General features: G+C 41.5%; 1 protein-coding gene across 1 annotated transcript in view; it reads right to left on the reverse strand.

Annotated features, from left to right (window-relative positions):
- The window catches only part of STK39 (serine/threonine kinase 39), a 304142-nt gene that overhangs the window by 196873 nt on the left and 85000 nt on the right, over positions 1-22269 (reverse strand). Inside the window, 2 exon segments of the mRNA XM_017867497.1 lie at positions 18232-18287; positions 20102-20243. Of these exon segments, the coding sequence (XP_017722986.1) occupies positions 18232-18287; positions 20102-20243 (198 nt within the window).

Genomic DNA, 22269 nt, shown 5'->3' on the forward strand with positions numbered 1-22269 from the left:
GAGATCACGCCATTGCACTCTAGCCTGGTGACAGAGCAAGACTCTGTCTCAAAAAAAAAAAAAAAAAAGTCTTTCAAGGCTCCCTGTCCCCTCAGGAAAAAGTCAAAATCCTTCAGCATAACAGGTAAACCTGACTGCCCTTTCCTCTTCTGCCCTACCTATATCACTACTCTCAGATTCAGATGGCAAGCTCCCTACTGAATGACTTACTTTTCATTCCCCGATCCCATCACCTCCCTGGCCTCACCAGCACCGCCCTTGCACATGATGCTTTGTCGTCTAGGTACATCAACCCTCCATGCTAAACAGGTGCACCAGCAGAGGGCTTTCTGCATGGCCTTGTTAATGACACAGCATCTCCAGCACCCTGGCTCTTCATGAGTAGTTTGATGTGCATTCATCACCTTTGCGTAATTTGGCACGGACGATTTCAGTAACATCAGGCACGGTCTTATTTTGAGGTGTGAATGCTACTAAGCCTTGAGGAGGATCTGCAGGTATGGTTATCTGATTTGGAGAGTGGCAGATCTACTAGGAAACATCACAGGACTAATGGGCAAGATCTGAGTGTTAACAGTGATTAGGCCTAAGGCTAGACTATTACCCAACCTAGACTATTATGACTCCAGAAAGGGACTTAAACTTTCTGGTTGGGCCTTATTGGGCTTCTTATTTAGACCTATTTTTATTTTATTTATTTATTTCCAGATAGAGTCTCGCTCTGTCACCCAAGGTGGAGCACAGTGGCATGATCATGGCTCACCGCAGCCTCAACCTCCCACGTTCAAGCGATCCTCCTATCTCAGCCTCCCAAGTAGCTATGACTACAGGCATGTGCTACCATGCCCATCTAATCTATTTTTATTTTTTGTAGGTATGTGGTCTCTCTATGTTGCCCAAGCTGGTCTCAAACTCTTGAGCTCAAGCAAAGCTCCTGTCTCAGCCTCCCAATGTGCTGGAATTATAAGCATGAGCCACCATGCCCAGCCTCTATTTTTATATTACTTTCATATTTATAAGACTCATATTTTTTTACCATGTATGAATATTCTTTACAACAACTGTTAGGTAGATCAATAAGCTACTCACTGCCTTTTCATAAGCAAGGCAAGAAGGCTGCAGGGATAAGCATAAACATTCTACAGTGGCAAAGATAAAATAGGAGAAGACATGTTTCTTGACTTTACCAATATTTGTCGGGCATGATGGTTCATTAGGTGGGTGCAGTAGCATGCAACTATAATTTCACCTACTCAGGAGGATGAAATGGGAGAATCACTTGAGCCCAGGAGGTCGAGGATGCAGTGAGCCATGATTGTACCACTGCACTCCAGTCTGGGCAACAGAGTGAAACCCTGTCTCAAAAAAAAAAAAGAATAGTCACACCTAGGTAGGATAACATATGAAAACAATAAACAATAAAACAACATACAAAATCAAATGCAATGTATAAAATCAAATACCACATTGTCTGTATAAAAGCAGAGGAGCTATAACCATAATGGTCATGGAAGACTATCTCCAAAGTGGGCCTTGGAGCCAGCTTTGAAGATGAGGTGAAGACTTGGATGAGGAAGCCCAACAGGAAACAAATTCCAGACAAAGAAATGGCATGAGCAAAGCACAAGTGTGGAGCCAAGAAGAAAAACTGACAGCTGCAAGGGTCAAAAACTCAAAACACCTACAGCAGCCAGGCAGGAATACAATAGAGAAAAGAGGGTCCTGAAAACCAACAGCTACAGTCTCAGTGACAAGGGCCCTTGATACTCAGTCTCTGTGACAGGAGACTTTAGGAGTGCTGGGCCCTGTGTGAAGCCCTGGAGCCCACTGTCAGCACCCTCCAACCAAGGTCCAAGGCAGGCCCCTGCTGCTTGGCACCAGAAGAAAGTTGCCATAAAGAAATGTAGACCCAGGATTGCTGGATATCCCAGTTTTCCCAGGGAAGCCAAACATTGGAATCTTTATGAAAAAACTCCCTTTCTTACTGTAGTTGGCAACAAATTCATTTCTAAAAAACTGGAAAAGAGATTTCTCCTGCCTAATTTAGTCCGCAAAACTAAAGTCTGCCAACTGTGTGGTTATGATGTCTAAAATTTACCTAAAATACTTCAACATATGCCATGTGATATTATGTTTGTGATACCACAACTTAGGTGGTCAGCTGGCATTCTAACCAAGAATGTCCAGTGCTAGGGGGTTCAGATAGCACTCGACTCAGCATGCCAGAGGCAACTGCTGGAAGTATTTCTATTATCCAAATCTAAATATAGATGAGTATAAGCCAGGTGACTGACTGTCAAAAGGAGTTACTATTAGGGAAAACAGTGACCTGTTGAGAGGTACGATACATGTTAGAAATGGACTTTCACTGCTGAAAATAAAGGTTCTTAGCACACAGAGAGTGGCTAAAATATTTCAGATATACTCCTCACTCTTGCATGAACAGAATAAAACAATCCAGTCCAGCCCAACTGTAGACTATACCCCAGCCAGTTCTGTGGATGGTTGGATTCCTAATAGCAAGCACAAGGATAAAACAAAAACTGCATCTGGAATCTTGGCATGTCTGCCTCTAATGAATTTTTCATTCACCTATGAGGAAAAGAACTGGGATTTCCTTGAGCTTACAGAACACACTGTGAGAACTGTTTAGGCGCTTGTTTGCTAATGAAGGGCAAAATTTGGTCTGAAAGCTGATTTCTCTAAAACCTGTAAGGGAGGCTATGGGTGAGTACCCAAGCCTCACCTACCTCAAACTTCTGCAGTATCTGCTATTCTCTTTGAAAAGGAACCCGAGTTGTGCTTGAACAACATTGACTTAGGTCACTTCAACCTTTGATCAGAGACTAACAGGATCAATGTTTGAGAGTTCAGAGCTTCCTAAAATGTAGCTACAATGAGTTAAAAGAGACATTGATGCCTAAGTGGCTGAGTGGGAGTCTGGAGCAATAGGAGCCCCCACAGCTTCAGGGGACCCTGAGAGTTCTTTCCTACTAGCAGCTTCTTTTCCATGGAGGCAATGATTTTTAAAAGCAGGGAAGTACGTGAGATTGTTGAGGGGCCCAACCAACCACAGAGTCTGAGTACCAGGTAAAGGAACTTATACCTGATTCAATTAACAGTTGTCGTTCCCTCTCTCGTTAGAGAAGAAGAACATTTGGAAAAGGTGACCATGCAGGGATGTTCAGCAAAGGAAAAAGACTAGAAGCAGGGAAGACCACAACCATAGCCCAGGAGCAAAATCAACAGAACCTGTATATGAATAGAGAGGTTGGAAATGGAGAGGATTAGACCAATTCTTAAGAAAATACGATGATTTGGAATTAAGAAAAGAGGAAGGAATAAAAAAGATTAGATGACTTGCCAAGGAACACACAGCAAGTTATTGAGGGTCTGAATAAAATTCATAGTCCTTCAGAAAGGAGTCAGCTACTTAGCCCTAGTCTCCTTTTCTGGAAAGTTCAGTGTATTTTTCTTTATTGAGAAGGAAATGCAAAATGCAATAATGGGGTTAAGATTCCACAACTCCTACGCTCTTTCTCTGAGTAAAGATCAAGTTGTGATTACCCAACACAGAAAAACTGGTTTGAGGTTCACTGGTTAATCCTAAATGTCATATTTATATCAAAACCAATCCCTTTAAAATTTGGTTTGAGTCCCAGTTGTTGTTTTTTTCTCATGAGAGACTCTCAAGACTTGACTGACAAAATTGAAATGTTCTTCTAAACACCCGGGAACATTTTCAGGGCTGCCAGCATCCGGCCTTCCCGAGTCCCACAGGTTTCCTTAAAATGTTATACCACCAACGTTGGATGATTAAGGAAGTACATTGTGACTTCAATTATGCAAACTGTATAATAATGAGTAGAAAACAGAAGCAAATATTTTCCTAATTCTGTTGGGAACAGACTAAAGAGAGCTTTTTTTTTTTAACCATGTAGTTCCTTATTTTCTTATTATTTTTGTACTAGGATGTGTGTCAGTTGTACAGCATCCACTTATGCCCAGTATACATGGCTGTGCACAATTGTGTACATGCACCGTGTGGGTTTAGACACCATGGGCTAACAGAGCTTTGATTTAGACATAATCCTGGCCTTTTAGTGAGAGCTAACATGGGGGAATATATTAACTTAAATAGAATGACTATGACATGACCTAAACAACATAAATACAAGAAACAGGCTAATGGGCCCAGTATACTACACTCAGCGCTGAAGGCACCATCCTCTGCTGCTAATTCCCAGGGCCCTTTTGCCTGATTTTCTTGGTGAGAGAAGAAAAACACAGACCAGGGAAAGTCAGGGCTTTAGCAGTTAGCAGTTACAGAATCAGAGGCATGCCTCTTCCAACTGCAGTCCAGACTTACTTATTACATCCAGATTAATCTTCCTAAAGTGCAGTTTCTGATCATAGCACTCTCTGGTCAAAATCTTTCTCCCTCCAGGGCATTTGAGAATAACAAGAAAGCTCATCCTAGGCCATAATTCAGCATTTATATGGAAGCCAACAGGATTCTAGTATTGTTTCCTTCTGACTGCAATGCTTATTCAATTATTGTATACTTTAGCAAAGTGCTTTCGCTCCTTTAACTGACCAAATCACCACTTCTGCTTTTTGTTTACGTATAATTAAGTCCAGCCTTTGGATACTAATTCTTTTCTGTTTGTTTTCTTTTTGTTTATAGAGGAAACAGGCGCAACTTTTCACTTTCCTGGAGCCCGACCATCATCAGAATGTCACCAGACCTCTGGGCACTGAAAGCCAAGTCTGAGTGCAAACTGGGAGGGCCACCCTTTCCCTCCAACCTACACTAGGAAACCCTGCAACCCAGAGGAGGAGAAAGCTTTCTGCTGTCCTGACTCAAAGGAGGCAGAGGGATAACTTACATCTTCCAGATGGGTGTTGCACTTCTGGGCACCTGCGCTGTGTTCCGCAGAACGCAGCATAGCTCAGGGCAAGAAGCAGAGCAGAAAGCCCAGCGGGCCAAGTCAAGATGCAACAAGACCCGGAGCAGCAGCCACCCACACTCACTGAGCTAGCTTCCTTCTTGAAATCATGCCACTTTGCACATAGGAGTAGTTTTCCTTCTATTATTATAGTGGTATTCCAGCACACCCACAGCCAAAAAGGCCAGATAGCAATGTGTGTGATGTAACATATGTGGCCCCTATTCAGAGGCATACTGTGGGATCCTGATTCTAGTAAGTCTGCCATCAACAATCCCTAAAACTAACAGAAAGAAGACAGGCAGCAAGGGAAGACACAACGCATACAAAGGAGCCATGTTTCCACTCCAAAGAGGTGCTTTAAAATTGAACAGGCCTAGCCTAAATGTTAAGTCCCAAAGACACTGCCTGCTCGTTTCCTTCTTTGAGCAACAGGTCCTCAAGCTTTACCATGAGAGGCTTAGAATATGATTGGTTCTCAGTATCAGTTCCTGGAGCACACACTGTTGGCTGACTGCCCAACATCCATATCCTGTTCTTCTCTACCAGAATCTTGATTTTGTTTGCCAGGCCTTGGGAGATTCATCTTATTGATCTAAGCCAATAATGGCATATCGTTCTTTTTCAGCAGTGAATGGTCAGTGGCTCTGCCCTAGTCCTGACCTATAAGATCCAAAGATAATACAGTACAGGCTCTTGCAGGGAAGTTTTTCTCCTGAATAAAAGAACCATCCTACAAGGCTCCTTTGCTCCCCAATCTCCTTCCTGTTTGAGAATGGTCATGTGAAGAGGTGATGCTAGTAGTGACAACAGCCCATGAAGATGTGATGTAAGGGACTGATACAACCCATGCCGGCAGGTGCTCCCCAACCCCCACTGGCAGCACAGAAGGGAAAGTAGGAAAGAGTCCATGACCTCCGTGACATCTCCAGGCCCCTGCACCAACTCTGAAACCAAATGCCCAGACTTCTTGCTATGTGAGATAATTAATGTTTCTGCTGCTTAATCTCCTTTCAGACCAGTGCTCTGTTATTTGTACCCAAAGGCTTCTTAACTCTTACAGTCTCCTGCCTTTCCTCAGTCTAGCCACATTGATTCACACTTTCTGACTGCTAAGGGTTAACCATTGCATCAGAGGCCAAAGTCACTGCAATCCCCAAAAGGACTTGGTAAACAATTAGCAAGAAAACAGTTTAGCACACAGTGCAATTTTGGATTTTAAAACAGCTCCAGTATCAAGCATGGCTTTTAATGCCAGAAGCACAAATTAAAACAAGTAAATGCAGAGGCATCTCAAGGGGGAAGAAGACATACTGCAAGAAGAATCTAATTCACTTTTTTGCCAATAATTGCTGTTGGGGCTATACTTACATAAACCTACAACAAAGAAAATAACACACTTCTAGGAAAATAGGAGACAGAAGTAAGTTTGACATCCTAGTCTAGACCCTTGTCACTCAAAGTGGGGTCCATAAACCAGACCAGCATTGCCTGTGAGGCTTTAAATGCAGAATCTTGAGTCCCACTCTAGACCTACTGAATCAGAATCTGGACTGGAGCAAGATCCCCAGCTGACTGAATGCACATCGAAGAAGAGAAGCACTGCTCTAGATTACTGTCTTCCTAGCAGGCACTATGGCATGATTCAGTGGAACTGGAAGATCTCAATGCACAGCCAACTCCACAGGTTCCTCTTTCACCCCTCAGATGAAGAGAACCATGGCAGGGGAGAAAGAGGAGCAGGAAAAAAGTATTTATGTGTGCATATTCATGTATCTTATGACACAGTAAGTTCAAGGGCAATTCTAAAAACATAAATGATATCCCAGACAGAACGATCTAACCCAGTTATTCTCAACTGTGTCGCATATGTCCAAAAGAATAAATTCATAGACATGTCACACCTCTTTGGGAATACACAGACTTTTATGAAATGTTTTTTAAGTGCATGAAAATAATTTATAATCACAAATCTTACTAATGGTTTATCAGTAACAGCTGCTCACTGCAGGTGTGATGGTACTGGGAGAGAGGCCATAGGTAAACATCATTCTTAGCACAGATTTATGTGGCACTACTCCTTTCTCTCTCATTTGTGAAAACCTCTGATGAATTGTGTAAGGGTGATATCAGGTTGGTGCAAAGGTAATTGCAGTTTTAAATTAAAAGCAACGGCAGTAACTGCATTACCTTTGCACCAACCTGATATCATATTATTAGAGTGATAACCTTGAATTGCTTATCTTTTAAGCAAGTCAATAAATATGTTGGCACTTTACTATTAGTAATCAGTTATTCACACACCACTATATATTGGGACACACCACCCATCTTGCTTGGAAGAGAACCTGGTACCCCAAGAGGAACCAGGTAAAACCAAAGAGGTTCTTCTGACACCCTCACTCCCACCCAATCCCTTCCCCTCACCCCACATCAGGCTCCTGGTTTTCATTTCTATTTATTCCTTCTTGAAAGCAAATGGTGTTCAATGGCTTTGTTTGGCTCTATACACATGGCCCCAACCATGGCATGGTGTCCAAGTCATTCACAGTCAAAAAACATAATCCTACAGTATTTCCTGAGTCTGGGCCCTAGAGAGTCACTTATCAACCGCTCTAGACAAATCCATCTTCCCTGCCTATTAATGAGGGAGCAGTAGTCATGACCTTCTTTGAAACATCAGAGAATGACAATTTCACAGCCTTTCCTGACAGCAGAAGAAATCATAAGACAGTCCATAAAGGTACAGTTTCATCTTTTAAAATAAACACAAAGAAGCAAGCCTTCCCATGAATGGGGTCTCATATGTAGACTCTTGACACTGCCATCAACCAGTTTCCTTCAAATAGGCTACATCCTTTGCACCTTCTACAAGGAATCAAATCAATTCATGACAGACAAATTGAAAGAAAAATTCAGGCCAGGCATGGTGGCTCACACCTGTAATCCCAGCACTTTGGGAGGCCAAGACAGGTGGATCACGAAGTCAGGAGATCAAGACTATCCTGGCTAACATGGTGAAACCCCGTCTCTACTAAAAATACAAAAAATTAGCCGGGCGTGGTGGCACACGCCTGTAGTCCCAGCTACAGGAGAATCGCTTGAATCCAAGAGGCAGAGGGTGCAGTGAGCCGAGATCATGCCACTGCACTCCAGCCTGGGTGACAGAGCAAGACTGTCTCAAAAAAAAAAAAAAAAAAAAATTCAACAGGATGATTCCTGGTAAAAACACAGAGGCTGCTACTCCTTCCCCAATTCCTCAGCCATTCTCTCAATCAAGGCAACACAGGCTTAAAAGGGACAAAAAGAATAAGTGGTGGTCAATGCCAATTATATTTGGCTCAAAATTCAGTTGACAGATGCAGTCAATTAGCCACAGCAGTGGAGAGCAACAGTTGAACAAAATGGCAAACCACAGATAATCTGCCCATCTATGTCAGAGCTACACCCTTGCCCCAAAGCAGGTGAGTTTTCAGTAAGAAGTGGAGTCAGTGGTCACACCTGGAGCAGCAACATAAGGGAAGGCTGAAGCAGGAGTCCCAGCCCAGCTGTGCTGAAGGTCCCAGGCCAAGAGACAGCTTTTTCAAGTCCGATGATACACGTGACCAAGAGCTCACTAGTGGTCAACTTTCTATTAAATAAGATAATTACACTGAACAAAGGCAAAACACAGATAATTCCCACACCACATAACCATTCTTCCCTGGATCCCCAGTGTGGGGTGGGAGGACTATTTTTAAAGATGTTCTGGTAAAAGCAGCCACAGGACAGAGCCTTGGCTTACTCTCCTCTCTATGCCCAAGATAATCCTCTGATTTGAATTCTTTAAAATAGTACTGAGAATGTCTTTAGTGACTGCAGCTAATGAAGGGTTATTTGAACATTTTATGCAAGATAGGTCCTTGGAGAACATCTTGTCAACCTTCCTTACTTTACAACGGAAGGAACTGAGCCCTGGGGCTGCTGAACTGTCAGAAGGCATAGAGTTAAGAAGTATATTGGTGGGGTAGGGGCAAAACCTAATGGCAAGAAGTGAAGTCTGAGGAGATCTGAGAGTGAAATGCTTTTATGACTTTCAGAATGACCTTAAACAAATCCACAATTGCTCAGCAGTCCTCAGACGCTTCATCTGAAGGAACGATTGTGCTGAACCGACAGTTGTTGTAAGGAGAGCCCCAGGTAAGTATATTATACAGGTATTGCTGTTTCCCAAGCCAAAGGCAAGCTTCTAAAGTGAGCGAGGGCTCCTGGACGGCCATATTCGCAGAGACAGGCACGAACAACTTAGATCAAATATTAATAAGTCTAAATTTCCAATAGAATATTCACATACCTCCAGGTGATCTTTTTTATACAAATCTCCACTCAACTAGCCCTACTATCAGAAGCCTCCATTAAGCCACAATAGCCCATCTGTACATGTTAAAGGTATGATCCCTGTGGGAGAAGATTAAAATAACACAACTCCAGTTGCTACAAGTATTTAAGGAAACAATGCACACCATTTTTTTACAAAGTTTTCAGAAGGATTAGTTGAATCATCAAAGAATCTGCAGATTTCCAAATCTGTGATAAAAGAAAACCTCACACTGAAACCTCCTAACATTGAAGAGTCACTGAACTATTGCTCAATATTCTTTTAATCTAAATTTACTATATAGTCAGATGTTTATTAATTCATTTGACAACTGTTTGCCAAGATCTTACTAAGTACCACTTCCAGTTCTAAGTACTGGGACTGTAGACCAGAAACCCCTGCTCTCACAGAGCTGACTTTTAAGTTGGGGCAGGGTTGTAAGGGGGAGAGGTCAATACAGATAAAAGCTAAATTACAAAACATAATACCTAGCAGTAGTTCTCAGACTTCAGCTTGTTTCAGAACCCTTAGAGGGCTTCTTAAAACACAGACTGCTGGGCCCTACCTCTAGAATTTCCGATTCAGAAGGTCTAGGGTGGAAGAGCATAAGAGTTTGCATTTTTATCAAGTTTATGCTGCTGCTGCTGCTGCTGCTCTAGGAGCACACCTTAAGGGAGCCACTGATAGAGAGTACGCTGATGTGTACAACAAAGAAAATAGAGAAGGGCAGGGAATACAAAATGTGGGGTAGGGGGGTTACAATATGAGGCCTGGAAGTCTCAATGATGTGACACTTGAGCCAATATCTGAAGGAGGTAAGGAAAAGAGTATTCCGGAAAGAAGGAACAGCCCATGCAAAGATCCTGAGGCAGCAGCATGCAAGGTAAGGAGGCCAATTTGACTGAAGAGGAAGATGTAAGAGCTGAGATCAATGACATAATGAGGGGCCAGATCTTATGAGGGGCCAGATCTTATAAGGCCTCACGAGGCACCTTAAGGATTTTGATTTTCACTCTGAAATGGGAAGGGATTGGACGGTTTTGAGGAAAGGCATAATACAAGTCAACTTAGTTTAACAGCAGTACTCTGGATGCCGTGTAGAGAACAGACCACAAAGGCAGAAGAGGTCCTTTTAGGAGACTGCCATAATAATCCAAACAAGAACTGATGGGTCTGTGGACCAGGATGACAGCAGGGAGCTGATGAAATATGGTCAACCATAGGATTTACTAACATATTGGACAGGATGTAGAGTCCAAGAGAAAGACAAGTATCGAGGAACATCAAGATTTCTGGCCTACTCAATAGAAGAATGGTTCTCCCATTAAAAGAATTGGGAAAGACTGTGAGAAGCGCAGTTCTGCCGCACAGGGGTCACAGAGTTCTCTATTGAAGGTATCCATTTGTTAGAGTTGAAAGGGAATTTGAGAACCTAAGCACATCATTTTACAGCTGATACAAACTATGGCCAGCAAAGGGTAAGGACGGTAAGTGAACGACCACGGGGGGCCTAGATTGGCTACTGTGTCCTCAAGTGCACTACATACAATCAAGTGTTAAATCATATTCCACAGAATGTAAACACAGGTTAACGTTATTTAAATTTCCTAAAATCTATAATCAACATACGATACGTGCAATAATTTACAAGATGGTATTGACCAAAACTTATTCCTATTTATAATACATATTTAAGATTTATCCCCATTACAACCTATTCAACCAGTCCTAAAGTGGCTAGCTTAAGTTACCCAGATATGTGCATTCCCTTCACACTTAACACATTTTTTAAATTTATATAGTTAACTGTTTAATGTGTCTCCTAAACTATAAACTCCATGACAGTAGACACAATGTCTCCATTGCTTACCACTGTGTCAGCTCAGAGGACTGTGCCTAGAAAATAGCAAATGCTCAATAAATACCTGTCAGCTAACCACTGAGGATACACTGAAACCAAACACCTAACGTTTACCTTTTCCCCCACAGAAGGAGCAGGCTATACAAATGGAGGTTCTGGGGAAAAGAAAAATAAACAAAAAAATAAGCAAAGGACCGAACTGCTCAGCTTTCAAGTCTAAAAACTCTTATTTTAGCCAGACCTCTGTAGCTTTTGGTAACATGTGAAATTTAATTTAATAATGATACTGCAGGTCCTTACAGGAAGGAAAAAAGAGAGGGAAGGAGGGAGACTGAGTCCCATCTGCCTCATGTCCCCCCTAGACACTCTTCTGGGAAGCTCAACCGTGTCCCCCCTGTAGCTAAACGTGCACAGCTGAGCAAAAATTCCAGCAGGGGAGTAGAGTAAAGTGGTTCTCCTCCATTGGAGGTTCACCCAGTAACATTTCCTTAAGTTGTTGCTCAAACAACTGCTAGCAGCTGTTAAAGCATGAGAAGCTACTTACAATCTCCTCAAGTATTTCTCACTGATGGTGTACAGCTGGAACAAAAACCTCAGTTTCCAGAAGTGACTACATTCTTGGTTCATTCTAGAGTTTTTAACAAATGTTAACCATTTGTCGAAACACCAAAAACCAGGGAGCCATATTAACTTACTGTCCTTATTCACTTATGCCAAAAAAAAAATTCATGTATGAGAATTTTGTCGTAATTCATCAAACCATAATTCACATAGCTATAAACTGTTCCTGAAATGCAAAACAAATATTTTGGCTCACTATAGAACACTTAAACCCTCCCCCAACCGATTTTAATTTTCATGTGTATTCTGTTTTCTGAGTATAACCAGTGCCTCTTCATTCACGTTCTCTGCTTCACTCTTAACTTTATCATTTCATTGCTTGCTGGCTAGGGCAGTGCTTGTCCAACATCAGAAGTGATATTGCTCACTAAAAACTATTTCCAGCCTTTAAAATATGCAGTAGTATACATACCTAAATATTTAAAATATTTCTGCCTCTCTCCCTGCTAAGCTGATATATTCTTACTCATTTGAACTCTCAGCTATGCCTCACATCTGCTCCCTCTGCCACCGACAGGCACATGTACTTGCATAACCTGCCACTGAGACAGGGTGTCTCGCGTGCCTCGAGGCAGACTGCACTGACCCAAAGTTCAGGCACACCTGCCATGTGTCAGGTACTATCTGGGGATGTTGTGATGAACAACACAGAGTTTATCCCTCTGGGAAGTATCCAGTCCGAAGGGAAGACCGTAAAGTAGAGGCCCAATTTCAGTGCTGTGTCATAGGCTAGCTAGAGGATGGACAGAACCCTTTCAAACCACCAGGGTGAGGTGCTTAGCCCGGTGCAGGTGGGCATGGTGGAGGAAATAATCAGGAAAGGCTTCTCAAGGAAAGAATTCTTCATGAATGAGTCATGAAAAGAAGTTACTCAGGTAAGAAAGGGGAACCCTGAACAAGAAGTTATAAGCATTTCAAGTCACAGCAGAAAGCACTTGCAGACAAGACTAGAGGCAGGTCCCTCATCTGCCACTATTAGGAAGCTGGAGCTTTATTCCAACAACAATGCTTATAAACTTTATGTAAGAGGAAGATACGGTCAGATCTATACTGCGGATTCTTCACTCTGGTGATACTGAGGAAATTGATGGGACGAAGAGAAGAGAAGAGCAAAACAATATGGCAGGAGGTCAGATGGAGTGCCTAAGGCCTTGCCTCCCTAGCCACCGTGAGCTTACCATACCCTAAGTAACTAGAGGACACCATCCCAATTTCAATACAAAAGCAGTGAGTTAGCAAATTCTAAAATAAAATGTGTTTTAACTCCTCTAATGCTGTAGTATATTTTCATTACACAAATGTGCAAAATGAGGCACAGAGAAGATAAATAAATTGGTTATACAGCTAGAAGAAGCAATACCAGAATTGAACCATGGCTGTCTGGTGTCAGAGCCCTTGCTCTGGGCCAAGGTGCTCATAAATGTGATGACATCATTTCCTGACTGGAGGCCTCGGGGGCTTTCGGAGCTTTCCCATACTAATCAGAAGCTGACTCCAGGGCTGCTCGGATGCCCATATTACCTTGCTCAAAGCAGCAACCTCTCATCCCTACAACACAAAAAAATAACTCTTCAACCCCCACCCTCCGCAGCAAAGTGCACTTTATGAGGGCCAAAGAGCACAGAAGGAAAATGAAAGAACCTAGCAGCTATGGGTGTAAAAACTCAACCACCTTGCACACCTTCATCTGGCTCCTTATGGATAACGTCGAAGTGACAGAAGCAAGTTAAGTTTCGTTGCATGTTTTCCCGGCACGTTTAGTCATGGGGTTTTCAGTATTCAAGATGCAGACTTACACTGAAGATGCATTCAAGGCTGATAAGGATATAATCTCCCTCCCAGTAAATAAGAGATGCTACCCAAAGTTCTACCAATGTACTTTGGACAGTGAAAAACCCAGGGCATAAGCTTGATTTGAATGAATGTACATACTTGAGGCAGTTTGATGGTAACTTTCTAGAGTTCCAGGTTGCTTTTGCTCAGTAGCGGTTTTTATTTCTGTTACGTAAAACCAGGGAAGGGAAATTCACATTCACACACATAAGCACTGTCTTTGTGTATTGGGCCTAGTGTAACAAAATACCTTAGACTGGGTGGCTTAAAAATAACAAAATCTTATTTACCACAGTTCTGCCGGCTGGGAAGTCCAAGATCATGGCACCAGCAGATTCACTATCTGGTAAGGACCCACCTTCTTGTTTATAGATGGTGCCTTCTCTTTGTGTCCTTACATGGTAGAAGGGCACGGCAGCTCTCTGGGCCTCTTTATAAAGGCACTGGTCTCACTCATGAGGGTTTAACCCTCATGATCTTATCACCTCCCAAAGGTCCCACCTCCTAACATCATCACATTGGTGATTGGGGTTCAACATGTGAATCTGGAGGGCACACAAAATTCAAACCATAGCACACACCCACACCTCAAAGGCAAAAGTAAGTGAAAATGAGCATGAGATCTAGCTTACATAATGTAGTAGGAAGCGTCTACAAAGCTCTTTATATATCAAATGTGCTGAAATCAACATTTTTATAGAACATTAAGAGGAGCCACTATTTTTTTTTTAAATCTTAGATTAAATAGATTTGCAGAAACCATCCCAAAGTGATCCGTTTCATATGAATTTCTGTTTGCTCAAAATAGTGACTCTCATTAATTCTGGACAAACAGGCTTAGTCATTTGCCAAAGCACTAAGCTCTTCCTGACAATATGACAGGGCATCAAACTGGAAAATAAAATGCTATGCCGTGGGAAGAACATGACTTTCAAGTAGCCACTCCCCCTTCTATCACACAGTGAGTGCAACAAAATCTATTACATTTTCCAGGGCATCCAAGTTGATTATCAGGAAGTTACTCACACTGGACCTCTAAGCATAGAAAGTACAGTAAGAAGGAAAGCATTTTCTCTTAAACTCTGAGTAGGCAGTCCTCAGGTTCTAATTCACTATATCAAACCTGAAGTTTTCCAGTCTGAAAAGAGTGTGGTGTCACTATTGAGCTTAATTCTATAGCAAATGACGCTTAGATGGTTGCTCCTCCTATCCACTGAAACCTTACCAGGGACACCCCTGTGTTTCAACCTGAAGGAGCAAGGAGGAAGAAGGTGCTGAATATGGTCCCTGGTCCAAAGGGGAATAAACTTATGCAAAGACATAGAAGAGATGGTGACTGCTGTGGTATATTCCATCTCAAAGTGAGGTCATTTAAATCCAGATTTTAGGTCCTCCTCCTGGAAATCCCACAGATGTGAGTTGGCAGTTTCTAGAGTCAGACTGCCCAAACCCAAAGCGTGGATACACCGCTTATTCTACGTGTGACCGGGGCAACTGACTTCCCCACTGTAACTTAGTTTCTCCTAGTAAAATGGATGCAATAGTACCTTCCCCATGGAGTTGTGCTAAGGACTAAACGAGACTCAAAGCATTCAGAACCTAAAACCTGGCCTGACACACAGGAAGCACTCAAGACACGTTTAGTTCCTGATTTTATACCCAGGTTCAATAGAAATGTACATTCTTCCCAGAGAATTTGGACTGTGTTAAACAGAACCAGGCACATTATCCTATCCACCATACTTCTAGCTGCATAACAAAGTGAGGTTTTCTCATGGTCTAAATCAGGCCCTTTAATCTGTTTTCTGATAAAAAGTTCTGAAAAGGGGAATTTATACATATGTAAAAGTGAGTGTTTCCCCTAAAAAAACAAAATCATTATGTTTTCTATTAGGATAGCAAAATGCCCTTTCTGAAAACAATGCACACAATAATACTCTCAAGGTGGGCAATGTATATTATACTCAAAGAAATAAATACAAACTTAACTTCTCCCCTTCTTAACTTTTATTTCAAACTACAGGTGCCCCACCTCCCCTCCCTCAAACCTTACTTTCCCCTCAGAGGCATAAAGATACAAAGGGAAAAGAGCAAAAACAGTCTGGGTAAAAGCAATGTATTATTTGTCCAAGTAGCAACAAAAAGGGACTGTCTAACTCCTGCCATTGCTGAGTCTCCACGTTCTACTCTTCCCCCCGCCTCCTCTATCTCACCCACCGACAAGGATGCCAGCAAAAGATCCAGAGACTCCTGGTCCTTGTTTTTGTTCAGGCAGTGACCATGTGCCTGACCAAGAAAGTCAATCCCTTACAAAATGAGGACAGCAGGAACATCTACCTTTCCAAGGACACATTAAAAATGCTTTAAGGGAATAACTTTATATTACAGTTAACACTTTAAAAATTCAAACTTTAAATACTGTGTTAGTTCGATATTATCATCAGGTCAGAGAATATGGGGGAAATTAAATGTGAATTCCAGAAAGCAATAGTTCCAGAGATGCCAAAGCTGTACATTTAGGTGCCTGTCAAGCAGCCACCATACATCTGGAAAATGGCCATTCTAATTTCTGTTATTATACAAGCATGAAGTTGCGTACTCAAAAAGATACCAAGGATGCCCCGGATGACTGGAACACAAAGTCCTCAGCACATGCCAGGCACAGAAAAGGCACAGCCCTCTCTACACTTCAATTCACTTAATTCCCACAACCACCCCGCACAGGGGCTTCCTGCCTGAGCCCTTCTGAACTCAGCAGCCCCCGCAGTGCGGCACGTACTGGGTCACAACAGACACCTCGGCAGTGAGGAAAAACCCAAAGGCCTGTGACGGAAGGAAAAAGTCAGGAGATCTTACCTCGGGCATTCCTAATGGGAAAAAGAAAAGGACAGTGTGTTCCAGAAGGCTCAGGAAGAGGCTCAGATCATTAATCTGACAAGAATAATGGGATGAGATGACTGGCAGAGGACCAAGTAACAGAATAAGGCAGGGGTTGACCAGCCTTCACATTTCAAAGGCAGTTCACTATTTTTACCCTTTTTGTGAGAAATCATCATTTCATCATAAAACAGAAAATTAGTTGTACTTCCTTATCAGCTTAGAGCAAGATTAATGGCAAGTTAGCTTCCAAATTCCATAATTAATAAGTATCACCTTTTGATAAGTCATAAACTCTCCTCAGAGCTGAAGCTCTTACAGGACAATTCCAGGTTCACATGATCTCCAGTCAGTGCAAGGGAGTATCAGTGTGATCCTGTTAGTCATAGTAACAGAAGTAACAGTAGTAACAGTAGCAACAGTAGTAGCAGCAGCAGCCATGGTAAAACAGCAGTTATTGATATTTGCTGCATGCCTCTTATGTGTCAGCCACTGTTGAGATCACTGACCTTGATTTCACCAAAGAAGATGAAGTAGTTTATATTTTTACCCCTCTTTACGGAAACTGAGTCTTAAGAAGGTTTGGTAACTTGCCCAAGGCGGCAGAGCTACTTACTAAGTGGTGGCCTCAGAATTTTGACCAAGTCCGCTGACACCAGAGCCTGCACTCTGAACAACTAGTTAGTTTGGAGAGTTTGAAATTTTTGGGACTGGATAGTTTGTAATTTTTGCCCACAGATGTTTTCAGCTGTTACTTGTTTAACTGAAGTACTTTTTCAAACTGTCCCTAGCCTGTGGGATAAAGTCCACTCGTGAGGACAAGATATGCACACACAAAGCACTAACTCAGATGGCTCAAGAACAAAATCCAGCATCCACGATGAGGAGAGGCACCAGAGTCAGGGGTTGTCGGGGGCGGAGCAGCAGATGAATCAAGAATTGCCAAAGACTGATAATTACTGAAACCAGGTGATGGGTACAAGTGGGCTCATCTTACTCTTCTCTGCAATGACAGGGTCAGTCCAGTAAAGGGAAGGACTGTCTAGCCAAAAAATGCCAAGAACACCCCCTAAAGAAACCATGAGGGCTAAAAGGATTGCTGAGACAGACTTTCAACAACATGGGTAAAGCAAGAGTTAATATGGACGTGGCTACATCTTATCTCAGGCCTTTAAGATTACTCTAGGGCCAATAACAAAATAGAAGGAGCTCACCTGATATTGCGTGTTCATGCAACAGACATTCATTGCATCCCCAGCCTACCAGCTTTGTCAAGAACAGCCATGTTGGGTCAGAGTTAAGAACAAAACATGGCCCAGATTTTTAATGTTCACAATTATTTCAGATACCTCTTAAGAAATAAATTGTTTTTAATTGATGTGTATGATGTTTTAAATTTTCAAACCTATCGAAAACGTTTTTACAAGTGCGTTTCTTGAAGTTATATGAGTATTACCATTATAAAATGTGAAAGGCAGAAAACATAGTAAAATTGAAAGTAAAATTGTTCTTTATCAAAAGCTATGTACTAAAATGGTATTTTCACAGGATGATCTAATGACTTATCAAAACAATAAGGAAAACATGCTATCCTTCGGACCCACACATTCTGTAAATATCATTCTTAAAAGAGATCACATGCATTTATTCATTTCTCAGGAACGATTCGACGTGCCTTGAAACTGTAACACTCCTGTAATCAAGTAAAAAAATTTTCTATGTATCAGTTTTACCTGCTATTTGTACTGAACCATCCTCACCCAGAAGAATATTACCAGCTTTCAAATCCCTATTGGAAAAAAAAAAAAATAGAAAATAAATTGTAGGGTACAGACTTTATAGTGTATTGATTCACTCAGGAAGATTTTAAAACATATCATACAATGTAGCTCTTTAACATAATAATTTCATAAATATTAAGATTATATCACAGATGTTAAAAGTTAAAAGGATAGGCTGGGCATGGCGGTTCACACCTGTAATCCCAGCACTTTGGGAGGCCAAGGCAGGTGGAGCACCTAAGGTCAGGAGTTTGAGACTAGCCTGGCCAACATGGTGGAACCCCATCTCTACTAAAAATACAAAAATTAGTTGGGCGTGGTGGCAGGTGGCTGTAATCCCAGCTACTTGGGAGGCTCAGGCAGAAGAATCACTTGAACCCGGGAGGTGGAGGCTGCAGTGAGCCGAGACCACACCACTGCACTCCAGCCTAGGCAACAAGAGTGAAACTTGGTCTCCAAAAAAAAAAACAAAAAAAAAGAAAGGTATAAGGATTCAACTGTCATTTTATAGTTTACTCCTGGGGGAGAGTTAGGATTTTAGAAAGAAATATTTTCTATGAAGTAATTATCCAAATTTAATTAAATCATCAGTAAGTAGACTCTATTTTATGCTTCAGAGTTAGAGACTGCCCAGAAACTCACACTACTGTCATTCTATCAAGTATTAAAGAAGCCCAGACTATGTCAAAGCTCCTCTACTTCCACTTAAATTTGGGGACAATTCCAAGTTAAATTCTTTTCTGAAAAATGAACTTTCTCCTCTGGTGAGAGACCGATTATAAATACTAATTATAATATTATATAGTATATCTTCTTCACCAATATAAAACCTGTGCTCCTTAGTATTTGAAAAATGACAATCTCAATTTATAAGTTTGATTTCTAAAGTAATTTGTTTCTAATTATTGAAAATATACGGCCAGCCACAGTGGGCTCATGCCTGTAAATCCCAGCACTTTGGGAGGCCCGAGGCGGGCAGATCACCCTGAGGTCAAGAGTGGGAGTTCCAGCCTGGCCAACCATGGTGAAACCCCATCTCCTACTAAAAATATGAAAAATTAGCCCAGGCATGGTGGCAGGTGCCTGTAATCCCAGCTAGCTCGGGAGGCTGAGATCAGGAGATCACTTGAACTCGGGAGGCAGAGGTTCGCAGTGAGCCAAGACCCTCCAGCCTGGGCAACAGAGCAAGCACTCTGTCTCAAAAAAAAAAAAAGAAAAGAAAAAAAGAAAAATATAGTAGAAATAATTAAATATAAATTTCAGGGTAGGAGAATTACATTATTAGTATTATGGGTAGATGGCTATTTACTTGCAATAATTACTAAGAGCCCAAGTAGCACTAACTCACTTGAAACATCAAGCACTCATATTCTATGTGATTTGACTATATAAAGAATTAACATTTTATGTCACAAAAGATGTGTGCCTCCTCCTTCCCTCTCACCACCACATCAAAAATAATTCACATTTTACAATGTTTGGATAGTCTTGCTTGTATTAGAAAGATAGAGGTGCTATCTAGTTCAATTAGTATAATTCAAGAGTAGTTACCAAAACTGATTTTTTAAAATGAGTCCATGTAGTCCTTTTTATATTCCACTCTTATTACAGTGAAAGCCACTGAAGCAATCCTCAGGGATACCAACATAATTCATCAAAATTTATTCACTTGTTTCTTTCTTAAGTACTTTTTTCCCATCTATTTAGCCTAAGTTAAAGTAATGTCAATACCTGCCTGCAACATGTGTTTCCTTAACATTCTTTACAAACTAGGGCTGAAGATACAAACAGCTGAATTTAAACATTTCTGCAGGGGTCATACCTGTGAATCTGACCATTTCTGTGTAGATAGTCTAAGCCTTCCAAAACCTCTTTAAGAATTGTTGCTATTATTGCCTCTTCCAGAACTCCGTTCTTGTGTTCTCCTCGGTTGACAATGTATTTTATGATATCCAACATTGAACCTAAGTAGACAAACAGAAGAATTATCACCTTCATCACCTTTTCAGAACAAGACTCCATTATGTATAAAATGTAATGGAAACATCAAAATATGGGTTTTGTTTATTTAATGCAAATATTCCCAAGGCAAACAAACAATTGAATGACAGCCCCATGACCAAAAACACTAAATCCAAGTTTGCAAGAGCACTTTCAGTGTGAATTTAATGAGAAGGATTCTGGGTCAGGAACCAGAAGGCTGTTCATGGCCATTCCATGGTTGGTTCCTTTTCCCTAGAAATACTGGTTACAGCATTTCTCGCAAAAATTCCTAAGAGCAACCCTCCAAAGAGGGTGCAAAAAGTCTGAACTGACAAAGAAAGGAGTATGAGGCCAGGAGAAAAGGCAGAAGCAAACTGCTGAGAGAAAAAACCCCACTCTCTGAGGACCTAAATCATAGTTGGGAGGGGGAAAGAAGGATGTTGTTTCTAGACCTCTGCATACCAGAAGATTCCTTCCTGTGACACTGCATGATCTTTATTTTCTCTCCTTCTTTTTCTTTTTTCATTTGAGACAGAATCTGCCTATGTCATGTAAGCTGGAGTGCAGTGGAGCAATCACAGCTCACTGCAGCCTCAACTTCCCAGGCTCAAGCGATCCTCCCACCTCAGCCTCCCAAGCAGCTGGGACTACAAGTACATGCCACCACGTCTGGCTAATTTTTGTATTTTTTGTAGAGATGGGGTTTCACCGTGTTGCCCATGATGGTCTTGAACTTCTGGGCTTGAGAGATCTGCCCATCTCAGTCTCCCAAAGTGCTGGGCTTATAGGCATAAGCCACTGCACCCGGCTGATCTTTATTTCATTTACCTGATATATTTGAGGCACTAACACTTACAGTAAACAAACACATACCTAGTACTTTGTTACCACATACAGATTAGTATCCTTAGCACTGTGAATTCATGTTTCAACACATATTAATTAGTATTCCAAACCCCTGGGTCAGTTTAAAAGCCAGAATTACCTGGGGGTTTGACATTTCTGAAGAATTAACAAACGGCTTACCTCAGGACCTGAATTTGGCTCTAGGCTCTTTATAATTAACTAAGAGGATTGAGCTTCCCCATCAGATATAGCTGCCTGCCCCTCATTAAGAGATTCAATGTAATGAAATAGAAGAAAACAAATGCATATTTTTCCCCAGAGGGGAGAAAAAAAAACAAACTCTGTTTATTTGTTGACTCTTAGATTTTTGTGTCATTTAAAAAATGATAATTCTAAAACATTTTCTTTTATTGTATAAGGATATACCATACCAGGCATGCATGCATTTCTGCCCTGCTGAAAGAAAAATGAGTAAGAGTCCACGTCTGCCCACATCCTTACCTGTAGAAACCTGTTTAAAAACCTGTTCTTACCTAAAGCTCAGAGAAGTTAAATTGGACTCTTAAATAAAAGACAAAGAAATTTTCCGTCAGATCCTCCTTAGAAAACAGAAGATTCTCAGCTTCATAAAAGCACCGCATGTTCTCACTCATAGGTGGGAACTGAACAATGAGATCACTTGGACTCAGGAAGGGGAACATCACACACTGGGGCCTATCATGGGGAAGAGGGAGGGGGGAGGGATTGCACTGGGAGTTATACCTGATATAAATGACAAATTGATGGGTGCTGACGAGTTGATGGGTGCAGCACACCAACATGGCACAAGTATACATATGTAACAAACCTGCACGTTATGCACATGTACCATAGAACTTAAAGTATAATAATAAAAAAAAAATTTAAAAATTTTAAAAAAAAGCAAAAGGTTAAATCTTCAGCTTGAGCAGAGCACTTGGGACTATTCAGCGTCTCAAGTCACCAGAATTTCTCGTTTCGTCAGAGTTGGTAGAACCCCACAAAAGAGAATGGCTTAAGATCATCTTGTTGGCAAAGCACAAGTCCCTCTGCTGAATGAAGGGGCAGTCCCAGCACTCAACACTGCAGTCCAGCTCTGGCAGGCTTCCTTTTCTTTTCCTTCTTTTTTTCTTTTAATTAAAA

This window comes from Rhinopithecus bieti, unplaced genomic scaffold (assembly GCF_001698545.2).
Source record: "Rhinopithecus bieti isolate Rb0 unplaced genomic scaffold, ASM169854v2 scaffold_3854, whole genome shotgun sequence".
Taxonomy (NCBI): domain Eukaryota; kingdom Metazoa; phylum Chordata; class Mammalia; order Primates; family Cercopithecidae; genus Rhinopithecus; species Rhinopithecus bieti.